This window comes from Perissodus microlepis, chromosome 2 (genome assembly GCF_051167445.1).
Source record: "Perissodus microlepis isolate ML-2025 ecotype Zambia chromosome 2, ASM5116744v1, whole genome shotgun sequence".
NCBI classification, from domain to species: domain Eukaryota; kingdom Metazoa; phylum Chordata; class Actinopteri; order Cichliformes; family Cichlidae; genus Perissodus; species Perissodus microlepis.
In genome coordinates, this window is record NC_140462.1 from 2,488,700 (window position 1) to 2,502,754 (window position 14,055).

Sequence of the window (14,055 nt, forward strand, 5' to 3'; positions counted from 1 at the left end):
ACTCCAGCTCCACTTACTTGCTCTAGAATAATAACTACAGTTGCCAGTTTTAAAGATCCACCGTGAGCTAGAAAACCTGTAGCAGGCGGAGACTACTACACAGAACTCACCAAGAACTAGCAGGTGTGATCCAGAACCACTGGGTTGGTGTGTGGATATGGGACGAGAGACTGTGTGGACAGATGTTTGAAACAACAATTTTTTTTTTTATTCCACTGTGAATTATGGAAAAGGAACAATGTTGTACGTGAAGGGCAGGATACATGTACAACAGGTGTAACTGTTTTGGAAGAAGCAGGCTTTAGGTTCTCCCAAAAGTTTTAAAGTAAGAGGTTTATTTAAGTAAGAGGTTAAAAGTTAAGGGCTGAAGGATGCACGTAGCCAATGATGCGTTCTCAGAGTCGTCCATGTCTGTGTGGGATTAGGTGACACAGAAAGTAGGGTGTGTGTGCCATTTGATTTCCTGAAAGAGGATATGTTGCAAGCGATGCACAGGACAGTCAGGCCTTACAGGGTTCTTTCAAACAGGGGAGGAAAATCACAAATTTCATGCTTGGAAAAGATTTTTTTTTTTTCAGGGCTAAAGCATTAACAAATGTGAGTAACATTTAGTAGAACATTAACAAGGGAAGAAAACCAAAAACTGATAAACTGTGAGCTGAATCACAGCAGTGATTCTAATGACTGAAGGCGGTACCATGTCTGATACCTTTTTCTTCCTGTGTACTGTATTCTCTAAAGATGCTTGACCCTGCTTGAAAAATTACTTGTGTAGAATAGTTTAAAGTGTTAATTGGCTGGCCCTCTATGTGTTTTTAGCTTTCTTAAAAAAATGTTATTTGGGGCATTTTCCTGCCTGCATCAGTACAAATAATGGAGCCGCAGTCTGCCAGCACTCTGCTGTGGTTTAAAAGCCTCGCTATGGGTAAAGTAATAATGATGGTGTGTAGCTCTAACAGGCAATCAATCAGACCTTAATGAGGCTGAGCAAATCTGGTTTCCCATGTACACGGTCTTATAATGAGAGTGAGCCTCAACCTGGGAAACCATGAATGCAGCATGGCCTGGAGAACAATAACTGGCACTGCACACACGCTCTCCTCAGCCCGTACAAAAACACTTGTGGATTGATGTGAGTGCTGACATTGCATCTGGGCTCTTCCTTTGTTTATTTCTTCATGCCTCTGCATTGAATGACAGATGTGTAGTATTGTTGGATGAATAAGAAACCAAGCAACAGGCTGATTTTGAGCTCTTTGATTACCTAAAGGTGAGCACCACGGATTAAAATGCCACCATTATAATTTTAATTCAGATCATTTAAGGTAGTATTAGAGGTATAAAACTAACAATCACACAATGCCGTATGAGCTGCACATGGTTGTGCTGAAGGTCTCTTCTGTTTAATAGGAAGAAAATCTGTGAGTACAATAATCATACAGCAGTTCCTGTTACCCACAGTGAAACTGCTATTGCAATACAGCGATTCTTACTTTTAAAAGACAAATGTCGTGCATTACTAATTTCACGCATGAACACTGAGCAGTGGCAGGAGAATCTGGTGCAAGCATTGCCTGAAGTTGCCCTTTGTTACACGTAGCACACAGCAGGAGATGGTGCCTGCTTGCAACTGCAGATTCCCCATTCGAGGTGCTACCTGAGCATGCAGGAGGCATATTGCATCACCTCACCCAGTGTGAATATACCTCCTCAATCCTCATGTGGATTCAAGTCAAGGAATCTCATACTTACACTCACTGATTTACGTGTATTCACGTGATATGAGAGACCATTCCTGTCTACCTGAAAGGAAACGTTTTTGGAGACAGAAATGGAATCTGTGTTGGAACAAATGTAACTAGTGAAGCAGTTGATCTGTATAGAAGGAAAACTAAATGAGGGCATGTTAGCTGTGATAGGATGTGAAAAATCCTACAATAAGTACTGCCAAAAGGGAGAGGCAGAAGAGGAAGGTGGAACAGGATCCACCAGGATGCTGTTTTTTTATGTGCAGGTTGCTGTTGCTGTCAGTCACAGTGATCCTCTGCTTGATGAAAATGTTTGTATTCCAACTTAGGTTATGTTCCCAATCAGTTCTGCTCTAAATTGAGGCCTCAGAGTTGATACGCATCAGGAATTGATTGTAGTGATTACTAAATTTTCCCATGACTCATGTACACATTTGATTTTTGATCCAGCAATTGTCAGCTAGACATCTGATCCCGTGTCAATCAAACCCCAGGGTCCACTGGAACAGACACCGGAGCAAAGTGTGCCCAAATTATTCTCATTTTCATCTTAATTGAGTGGAGGAGCCTCCTGGTCAGCAGATGGGATTTTCTGACATGCAAAGACACAATTAGACAGCACAGAGAGCAGAGAGGCCTGGAGACAATCAGGCCTTTTCTTCCAAATTACCCCAGAAACAGAGGCCAGGAACTACTCAGGGACTCAAAGAAGCTTTAGTGCTTTTGTGTTCAACCTCATCTAAGGACATGTGACAATTAGAGAACTTAGTGATAACAGATTCAATAAACCAGTACACCAATATAAAAAGTCCAGTATGTTCACTCATAAGTGTAGATTTCAAGATGTTTGAAAATTAAAAGATGAAACCCATTTGCGCGATACAAATAATAGTAAGAGTGGTTATTCCATATAATTAAATCTGACACCGTGCTGCACAGTGCACCCCGACAGTTTTTGGCACATCAAAGAACAATACCTTGCAGTGACCCAAGTTCCCACAGTATAAATGCAGATACAGATTTAAACAATTTACTGTACATGTTTGATCATTTGCCCCGTCTTAAAGTATAAAAAACAAAAGAAAATATAAAGAGACAGCAGAAGTTTATTTAGTGCTTAGAAGCAAGGAGGTGCTCGACAGAAGAAATGGGTGACACATGCATATGTGTCATGCACATAAATATAAATATATTAAAATGCTGTGTTGGACATTCGTAGTGCATGGTGCGTGCTTGTCTTATTCACCATATACACATCATTCACACAGACACACACACACGCACACAGGGCGTTTCCCTGTTTGCAAAAGGAACTTCCCTTCTGCGAGCCACTGCTATAGAGTCATCTGTGTGTGTGTGTGTGTGTGTGTGTGTGTCACACTGTGAAAAAGCCAAACTCTACTAAAGCACAGACCTCTGAGCACTGCTGACGCAACACAATTTTCCTTAGTAACACTGACTAAAGTGACTGCAGTATCTTAAGCATAATATTGTAGCTTTATAATTTACAATGATGCCACTATGATAATTAGTGTGACTAACTTACAGGAGCTGGAATATTTTTTTTAACTATTTGTGTGTCACTGACCTGCATGGCTGAGTCGTGGTAATCACATGAATAACAAAAATCGAGAATATCAATGTAAAATGATCCGTAAATGAATGTGAATTACATTTGTGATGTTTCACTCGAGCATCTGTGCAAACTTTGACTCGGTGTTGAAACCATACAACAGCTGGCTGTAGTACCACTCTGACTGAATCACTTGCACTTCCTCAAATCTTTCAAGTTCCAGTTGCATTGCTTCCCTTTCTGTTATTCACATATCATCATTCCTGTGTTGCTCATGAGGAGATCTGCTGACCAAAATCATGTCCAAATGTGGACGTGGACATTCACAGACTGATCAACTGTCAGTCTGCGTTGACAGCACAGACTGACTCCTTCCCCCAGCTCAACACTTTCTGCTGCCACACAACTAGGAGCTTCCTTACATTAAAAATGTAGTCACCTAATGCTTCTTTATTAGATGCAACTGAAATGAGTAATAGCTTTAAAAGTTAAAGTTTTAGTTTCTTAGGTAAGTGTTTGTGGGGGAAGGTGTGAGCTGGAGCAGAGATGGGTAGTATTAGAAATACTGTGTTTGCTAACAGTGAAACGGAGAGAGCGAGACAAAGGGTAAAAATGGAGAGGAAAGTGAGTGAGGGCAACGGAAGGAAGGCAGAGGTGAAAGCCAGAGAGACAGAGCGGAGGGGAGGAAGGAAGAGGGAGAGAGACCTATTAGAGAGACAGAGAGAGAGAAGAGGAAAGCGGCCCCCCATGAGGGTTAGAGCTGCGGTTTGTGCTGATTACCCATGTGTCCCAGAGCTGTGAGTCCAATTGTTAGAACATTCATAAAAGTATCTGGCCTCCTTACTTTACTTTCTAAATGCCAAAACTATAATTAAAAGTACTCGAGTGATTCAGCGCTGAACTCGGTACAATAGTAGAACTTGTTTAAAAACCAGAGAAATCTGTATTTGACACTCTGATAGAGTCAGACAGTATGAAGCCAACCTCAGTTTCTCAATCTTAGAATTCCCATAATGCATTTGGCTTGCCTGGTCATTACCTTTCACCCACCTCCTAAGTTTGTGATGCAGGCTCTGAGTATGTAATGACTATTGCTGTCAGTTAGGGCTTTTTTCCCAGACTGTAAAAAATTATTAGGATTCTTTTTCATTAGCTCTTTGTTTTTATTGTGCATTCCTTTTATTTCTTTTGTGGTAATAAAATAAGAGAGTATGTGGTGAGAGCCCACAGATTGGCCAGGCTGCTATTCATCTGACTGCTTGTACATGTAACATGCATAGAAAGCAAAAAAGGAGCTGCTTGATTTTTCCCAGTTCTCCTCTTATGACGGTGTGGTGAGTTTACCTTTGTGGAGTTTACACCCATGTAATGAAAACACTGCAGCTTTGAAACTGTAGTTCCAGCTAATGAAGGTTACATGTGAATGGAAAGGTAGAAAAAAGTTTTTAAAAAGCTTTTAATGTGATAGCAAAATAAAGATAATTATGCTAGTTCAGATAATTATGCCTGGCCTGGTAATAGACATAGCCCAGCTCCTACCACAAACATTCTCACCAACACAGCTCATCGTTGAAACTGTGACATTTGATTGACTTTTTGACTTTGGTCAAAAACTCCCCACATCCCATTGTGATCAAACATGTGAAATGCATCTGAAGGTCCCACCCCAGCTAAAGCCCAGTGGATGTGGGACTGATTTCCTCGTACGAGATACCAAAACCATTTTCACTCGTAGGCCAAGCAAAGCCTTCAGATCTGAGCTGTCATATTTAATAGTTTTAGTAACTGTTCTCTGCTGCTGCTGCTTCTCATTTCTCAGTGAACGCTCACGTGTCCCGGGATTGAAACTGCCTCTCTGAATTTCATGTGGTGAACTTTAGTAATGCAGCCTCCACATGTGCAAGCACAGCTAAGCTGCTATTGATGTTGAAATAAAGTGAATCTTTTGTTTGGGTGTACACTTATTATCATGCACCTTATCAACATCACTGAATAAGAAATAACCATTCATGTAATATTAGCGCTGGAGGTTCATGTTAATGATAATGTTGCTTAACTGCGGCAACTTAAAATTGACTCGTATGAGGGGAAAAAGGACTTGGACTGTCGGTGTGGAAAATGATCAGTGTGTGCCAGCAGTGCTCCAGACAAGTGGAAATCGCAGGCCAAGTGTTCTGGTTCCTTGTGGTTCTGAGTGGTGGTTACTGGTTACAGACTAACTATTAATGCTGAGACATGTTAACAAGCAAACTAAAAGCTAAATGAACTTCAAATGATAACTGGTGGTTTCTAGAAACCTTTTCAGCAAGTTTGTTCTTATTCTCTCCGCCCAGAGTTTTCAACTGCTAAAAGTCAAACACGACTGGTCTGCACTGCAGTGTCGTCACGAAAGACTCCAAACAAAAGACCCCACAGAGCCAGTATCAAAAATCTATTCTGCATATTCATGTGGAGATATCTGTCAATAGATATTACTCCCATCCTAACTTCAACCGTGACCCAAAGTCTTCAAAACTGAAGGTGAAGTGAAAAATGTCCTCATTAGGGCTGTGCGATATGAGGACATGTATCGGATGATGAAATTAAAACATCTGTCGTTTCATATTATACACTGTTGTTTGTTTTGTGGTGTCGCAAAATAAACAGTTTGCAGCAATATTTTTTTTCATCGTTTGGATGGTCAGCACATGGATGCAGGCACAGAGAGTCCCAGCATGGCCAGTGAAGATGAGGCAGAACCAGGTAGCTCCAAACAAATCGAGGACCAGCATGGACATGGTTTGGTTCTGAAAAGTCTGACGCTGGCCAGAAAACTGTACTATGCAAATTATGCAGGAAGCAGGTCTCCACCACAGACTCAAACCTGACAAACCTCTACCACCGACGCAAGAATCACCTGAAAGAGTGTGGAGAGAGTTTATGGATGAGAAGCAAAAACAGCCGTCAGGTGCTCCAAATAAACCGTAGACTCAAACGTTAGAACAGGCTCTCCCCCGCAGCACGCCGTGTAATAAATACTCACAAAGAAAATGGCGGGGTTACACCTGTCTAAAAATACAGTTTCATGCATCCGTCAAAACACTCGACTCCAGGTACACGACGCCCAGCTGAAAACACTTCACACAAGTCAAGTTGCCCGAAAGTCACAGAATTGACAGAAAATGTAAAATTTTGTGATGTATGTTGTTATCGGGATGAGAAATGTCTTATATGGATATGAGATTTTGGTCATATCGCACAGCCCCCATTCTATTCTCACAAAGCTATATGAACACAAACACATGCAGTTACTGCCACAGACTGTATAGCAGATAGACGTAACCAGCATGATGTCACCCCTTGGTTAGTGAAGTCCTGTTATGGAGCCTTGAGCATTTTTTCCCGATTGCCTCGTCACACCTCCCTTCATGGCTCAGCCTATAAAACAATTAGAAAAGTAGCGGCTGAAGTTCCAGAGCAAGGAAGCTGAGACACCTGAAGCTAACCACGGGAGTCGCCCCCTGCTGGCCATGTGAAAGAATGCAGGTTAAAGGCACTTCAGCAACGGCTTCACTTTTATGTGAACTGGAAGCTACATCCATCTTTTATACTGACTAAGGTTACAACCTTGAAGGGGACAGATACAGCGGGCGGCGAGACTGACACTGAAGCAAGAGCAGGACAGAAAGAGAGACTAGCAGAGAGATGCAGTGAGACTGTTTCTCTCGTTTGTCTCCGTGCTGTCTGTGTTATAAATGTCTCGCTTGTATCTGATTAGCATATGCATGAATATATTATAGTAACCTTTTCACTGAAACGATATTTGTAGTGTTTCCTTATTCTGTCAGTGTGTGTGTGTGTGTGTGTGCGCACAAGTTTATGTGTGTGATTCATGGACTTCAGGATGCAAAATAAGAGCAACATTTTTCTCCAATTAATTCTGATGGAGAGACCAGACCCCTGTTAGTGTGTGCATGCACGTCAGTGCGGCATATTTTTAATGAGTAACTAGATCAGCTGAGTGGAGAACATTTCACACTGGTTTGCTGTGGTGGCAGCAAGCAGACACCATCAAGTCTGATGGGATAGGAAGGCCATTTCCTTATTTATTATAGCCAGGCTAGTGGATGACTCCATGCCACAATTCTTTGCCATTATGGAGACACTGTCCTTTACTTCAGGACACAATCAAGGCCAGGATGAAGAGACAGCTTCACATCACAGCTCCTACTCAGTGAAATGTGTGTGAAGAATGCCAGCTGAAAGGGGTTTGGACTGGCTGAGGAACACTTCAACCAACTGTGAACCAAGTCTGCATGCCACTGTAGTGACCAAAACACTGACATGCTTTATATCAAAGAACACATGGTGTGATAAATAAAACTTTTCAAGGATTCAGGCTCCAGCTGCAGCTCACTCTCTGGGCACTGTTCACTTTTGAGGGAAGATTATTTTATTTTTAATATCTTTTGATTTGTTTCTTCTTTTTAAGAGTTTGACGTGCCATCAATATCAGACCAGAGCTACATGACAGATGTTTACTTTGATGTTTTGTTGAATGATGTTTACATGAATAACTTGAGCTCATTGGTTAATATTCTACTGCAGTATATTTCTAACTAACCAGGCAGCTTCTCCTCTTTCTCTTGACAACACTTTCTTTAAAGATGTCACATCTTCATGGATCTATTTCTAAAATAAATTGTCTGTGCTGAGTATCCCTGAAGCCTACAGCAGGTTTTGCCAGCACATTGTTAGTTGCTTCTCACCATCTTTCTGTTCTTGAACAGGACAGTCTATTTGCTGTGATAATAAATATTCTCCAAACTTCCCATTTGTTATTTCCCACGATCAGCCAAGAACTCCCGCCTCTTCCCATCATTGAATTCTGTTTTCTTGAGACATTATCAAAAAACATGTTGACGCAAAAGGATGGCTGCTGGTTTTGTTAGCCAGTAAAAGTAAACTCGGTGCTCGTTGTAAAAAAAACACGCTTTCACATAAAAACTGCACATTTGTAAATAATCTTTAGTTCAGTTTAACTTGGTGACTTTCCATTCATGCCACTGCAGTTGAATGACCTGTCTTGTATTCATAAAGAGGAACAGGCTAACTATAACAGGACACGGAGCTACAAAATATGCCACCCACCATTCAGCTGGATTATGACAGACGTGTTTATGCCGTCAAGCTTGTTGCAAACTCCTGAAAACTCCTCAGATGTGGAAATGGTCGATGTAGACACACATGTTTCGACACCCTGCTGTCCTCCAAGTCCAAGCTGTACAGCTACGGGACCAATTGTTCATATCAGCAATATTTCTTTGGAAATGGCCGCAAGCGTTTCTAAGAATTGGCTGCTGAGGGGGAAAAAGATGAATAGGCAGATATTTGTTACTTTTAAACTCGCCCCTCATTTCAGTGTCTGTGTTTGTCTGACTTTGTCTCTCTATATGAATCCTGACTGATTGAATAATGGTGAGTTTGTCATGTCTGGTGGTCTGTTTCAGACACATACACTATACACTCCCACAGAACTGTCATACATCACAGCTTAAAGGCTTATAGAGTAGCTACTCTAGTATCTTGTCAGCTTTCTGAGTCGTGACATGGTTTTCAATTTTCCCTTTTTCACCTGACTGCACTTTACAGCTCTGCTCCTCCATCCTTAGTCTCTCGCGCTCGCTCTCTCTCTCTCGTGTCATGTCCTGTTCTTTCTGTCTGCGTCTCTCAAGAGAAAATGAAATTAGGTGGACTTGCCCGAGTCCATGAATATTGAGAATTATATCACAGTCCAAGTATTCACTCAGAAGATTTACAGGGAGAGCAGGAACACTTTGTGAGCGTTCGTCTGTTTACAGACTCCAGCGTGGGACAGTTGTTGTAGTCCTGAGAACAAATCGTCAAACATTTAGAGGCTAATCTTTTATATTACGATCCAGTTGCTGCCTGTCTTTCCAAGATGCACAGCTGCACTTGCGATTTAAGAAATTTGAACTGGTGCAGAATATTTAACAGAGTCTCTACAGTGATCGTATCTCATTGTGTGTGTTTTCCAACAGGGCCGTCATGTCAAGACAGGTCAGCTGGCAGCTATCAAAGTCATGGAGGTCACAGAGGTAAGGGTTCAGTACCTCACTACTCTGAGTGTACCTGTGTCATCATGTGTCGTGTTTGAGGGAACGCTGTCTCCTGCTCAAAAATAATCCTTATTTATCTCTATTTTATTTCGACATCCTTTTTATGCTCCACATGTTCTTTACCTGGAATGTCAACTTCTCAAATGCATCCTTTCATGTTCAAACAGCCTGAGCAACATCATAAACACCAAACACTATTTGTGCCATCGCATGAACTACCTGACGTCAGTTTGATGGAGAAATGAGGGTAACTCTGCTAATGAGCCATTGAGAGCAGGCTGAAGCCTGACGGTTAGCTTGTACAAACATACTTACAGGAGTCTGCAGATGGATGGCGGACTGCGTTACACAGTATATAACTGACAGAACATCACAAGATGCGTAACGACCAAAGTGGAACGTTAATGTAATTAAATTCAACACCACCATGATAATCATCCTGTTAACATAAATCATACATGACAGCCTTTAATACATGACTCCTGTTTGAGGGCTTTGCATCGAGATGACCTGTTTTTCTTCAACTCCTGGATTAAATTTACACATACTGTAGTGCAAGAGTTTCTTGCAACTTATTACACATACAGTTGAGTTTTCTCGGTACTAGGAATCGCTGAATATACAGCTGATAAAATAAGCATTGAACACGTCACCAATATAGTTCCAGATTATCACCAGATGTTGGCAACAACCCATCCAATCCATGTGTTCGATATTTACTTTAACCGCTATGGTTGTGCCCTCTAAAGAAACAATCCCTTGTACTATTATAGCATGATGTCCGGTAGACGTGTAATATGCAGGATTGAAAGAAAAGACGAGACAGTTTGTGGCGGTGTATTTCTCTCCAGAGACCCTGCTCTCCGCCTACATCCTAGTCCTAAGTCCCCATAGCAGTGCGCGTTGTTAACGTATGGCTCTGTAATAACCTCCACACACTGTTTTTATGGTTTATGATGTCAGGTAACAATAGCAGTGTAGGTTAGCCAGCTGCATTTCTAAACTGTGTGGGTATAACACAGAGTTACCTACTCGGGGAGGCAAAGTACCAGACTAATGATCAGAATTTCACTAACCAGAGCTGTGAAAAGGCTTCAAAAGGGCACCAATATAACAAATACAGTCAAGAGGTGAAGCCTAGCGAGCAGCTAGAGCTTTTTTTGTAAACAGCTTATGTTTGCTGTTAGAATGAGTGAGTTCCTATGTTAGCATTTAGCTGGGTACCGCTCCACAGACAGGCTTGCATGGCTTTGGATTTATATCGGTGTGAAGTAAAATAAAATGTTAAAAGATCACTAAATCCAACACGCTCTGTCTTCTGTCTTGATAAGATTTGCTTCATGTGATAGGAGAAGGAATATCTTTGGGTTTTGGTTTCTTGTTCAGTAATGCAGCCAAACTGGAGAGTTTAGCACAGACTTTGTCATTTTTCTCTGTTTCTTACATTTTATGTAGCAGATAATTACGTGATTAATGGAGAGAATAATCAGACAACTAGATGACGTGTTAAGAACTCGTTAGAGCATCCCCCAGAAAAAGAAGTCAAATACAAATTATAGAGTGCCTGAATAAATTATATTACAGATTGTTCTGACATCTAAACGTCGTAGTTTCTTTGTGTGGATGTGACAGCAGGAAATGCTTGGCTATTATCTGCCTTCTCGCACACACACAGACACACACACACACACACACACACACACACACACACACACACACACACACACACACACACACACACACACACACACACACACACACACACACACACACCCTCGTCGTAGGCAGAAGCCTGTGTGTTTCAAACGGAAGTGAAAGTTCAAACTGTGCCTTGTCATTTTTCTCCCCTCCTGTGAAGATTTAAGGGAGGGCAGCGACTGTGAGAAGCTCTCTGTTGTTTCCACTTTCCTGATTAACAACCACAGCCAGCTTCTGCAGCTCTCCTCTTTTCTTCTGCTCTCGTTTCCAGATCCAGAGTAGATTTAGGAGTCCAGCGAATTGGAGAAGTCACAAGTCATTTCCAGGATTTATACCTGGAAAACAAAAAGTGCCGCACGCAGTTTCCTCTGCTTTCTTTTGTCCTCTGTCACGTAAAGTCGACCAACCCCGGTGGTTTTGTTGTGGGATGGGAGTAGTTGAGTTAAGGTCCAGTAGCTGGGTGAGAGATCATCTAAGGGTTATAAAACAGATTCAAGAGGCTATTTACCTGGATGTGTTTGTGCTGAGATTTTACATTTGGAGCGACACTTTAAAACTTTAAATAAACAGGTCACGTGTCCAAGGCAGAAGGGCCACTTTTATAAAAGCCTTGAAACCTTTTTTGAACCCAACACAGAAGCATCACAGCGCCGTAACACCTGCTCTTCAGACAAACACCAGGCAGCGCCATTTTCAATCGCCTGTGAACGGTCACATGACCATGACTAATAACGAAATTCCAGTTAACACATGGCAGTAATATTTTTGTCACTTGTTTGATTCCTTATGTTTTTGTTCTTGTGTTTAGGAGGAAGAAGAGGAGATAAAGCTGGAGATCAACATGTTAAAAAGTTATTCCCACCATAGAAACATTGCTACTTATTACGGTGCCTTCATTAAGAAAGGCCCTGCTGGACAGGACCACCAACTCTGGGTTTGTAAACTCGTCACATTTGTTTGTTCTCCAGCACAAACTGTGGATTATCTTAGTTTTTATTAAACAACTGCTGTTCTTTTGGGTTACCTGTGTCAAACACCACATGTTTCTACTATTTACTTCCCATATAGTTAGTGATGGAGTACTGTGGCGCTGGCTCTGTGACAGACTTGGTGAAGAAAACCAAAGGAAACTGTTTGAAAGAAGACTGGATTGCTTACATCTGCCGGGAGGTGCTCAGGGTAAGATCAAGCACACGGCGTAAAAGTTTTTTTTTACCTTTATAAGTGACCATTTTAAATAAGTATAGAAGATGTGAGCTTTCTGGGTAATGCAACGATGCTGTTTGTGTCAAACCCTCCGTCGTCAGCTAACTCTGCGTGATCTAATAACACAAACAAACACTCAGCAGGGACGTCTCTCTGCCTGCGGTGCTGTTTTAGTGTTGGTTAAAAAAACGCAGGTAGTAACTTGTTTGTGGATGTAAAGCGTGGTTCAGTGTCTGCTGTTGTAAAGAAACACGATGGCTGCTTTTAGTGATTCTTTGCCAAAACATCAAAGAGCAGCCAAAGTGACACTGATACTTCCTCATGTCCAGGGATTTATTCTCTCGTATGTTTCCCACTGTGACTCGGGGGGGATTTCTTCTTTTAGTTATATACTTAAAAGGCCAGTTTAAAGCACATCTCTGTAAAATGTTACGGTTATCATTATGAGAGATCACGAGGTCCTGAGAAAGGCTCCGGGATGTTTGCTTCGCTTTCTGCGCTGGTGTTTGTGGTTCAGAGACATACACAGTAACATCAGCTTATATCAGCCCCCGGTGTCCTTGATGTTGCCGTTATCTGCAACAAAAATGGAACTGAGCTCATTTTTTTCTTTTTTTCTTTTTGTAGTTGTAAAAAAACGTGAGAGACAAAGGGCTCTGGACGGTCGCCAGAGTTTTCTCCACTGCTGTCAGCCATGCTGTCTCCCCATTGTTTTAACATCACAACACACGCACGCACAAATACACACAGACACCATGGTGAAGTCATTGTCTGAAATAAGACTTACGTCCTCTGTTTATTTAACCCACTTTGAAGAAGTGAGAATGCAAATACACACACGCGCGCGCACACACGCATTAAAACTGTGCTTGAGTTACTCGGCCACTCAGTAACTGCCTAAAGTAAGGATGTCTACTGATGGACTCGAAGCTAAAAGCTAAATCCTGCTCTCCGTTCAGTAATCCTTCAGACACGTGATCTAAATGCTCTCCGAGGGCAGCGTTTGCCCCTTCGTATTTATAGCGGCGGTCATCTGACCGTGTGTGCACGGGAGTGTTTATATGTATTCATATTTGTCTTCCAGGGCCTTTCCCATCTTCACTCCCACCATGTGATTCACCGAGACATTAAGGGACAAAATGTTTTGCTCACAGAGAACGCCGAAGTCAAACTGGGTATGACACACTGACACATGCGCTGTGGTTCCTCAAGCAGACGTAACCCCTGGGAGAACAACAGAACAATCACACAGTCATATTCAAACACATAAATCACACGACCACAAAGACGCTTCTGAAAGTAGCAAAGGTTGTGGCTGTTTTTCACACATGAAACCTTTTTTTTTTTTTTTTGCAGTTGACTTTGGCGTGTCAGCCCAGCTCGATAAGACGATCGGTCGGAGGAACACCTTCATCGGTACTCCTTATTGGATGGCCCCGGAGGTCATTGCCTGTGATGAGAACCCTGAGGCTACATATGACTACAGGGTACCTAATTTCAAAGACACAGCCTTGTTTCATTTTTGTTTTTTAAGTGAGAATTAAGGCAGTTCCCAGCTGCTTAAGGTGCTTTATTGGTTATCTAACATGGTGCAGACTATGCTGTGGACAAAGTGGAAGTGGTTATATTTTAATGTTGAAGTTATTCAACCACACATACATGGAAATGACCGATAAAGATGAACTACTTTACACTTTTACAGTTTCAGTCA

The 14,055-nt window shown here is 41.8% G+C and overlaps 1 protein-coding gene across 4 annotated transcripts in view; it reads left to right on the forward strand.

Moving 5' to 3' along the window:
- The window catches only part of LOC146391997 (mitogen-activated protein kinase kinase kinase kinase 4), a 57,726-nt gene that overhangs the window by 2,142 nt on the left and 41,529 nt on the right, over positions 1–14,055 (forward strand). For all 4 annotated transcript variants that reach the window (XM_084940020.1, XM_084940028.1, XM_084940038.1 and 1 more), the window contains exons 3-7: positions 9,363–9,419; positions 11,947–12,072; positions 12,207–12,317; positions 13,429–13,519; positions 13,701–13,831. In XM_084940020.1, coding sequence (XP_084796146.1) covers positions 9,363–9,419; positions 11,947–12,072; positions 12,207–12,317; positions 13,429–13,519; positions 13,701–13,831 — 516 coding nt within the window. The remainder of the gene's footprint in view (positions 1–9,362; positions 9,420–11,946; positions 12,073–12,206; positions 12,318–13,428; positions 13,520–13,700; positions 13,832–14,055) is intronic.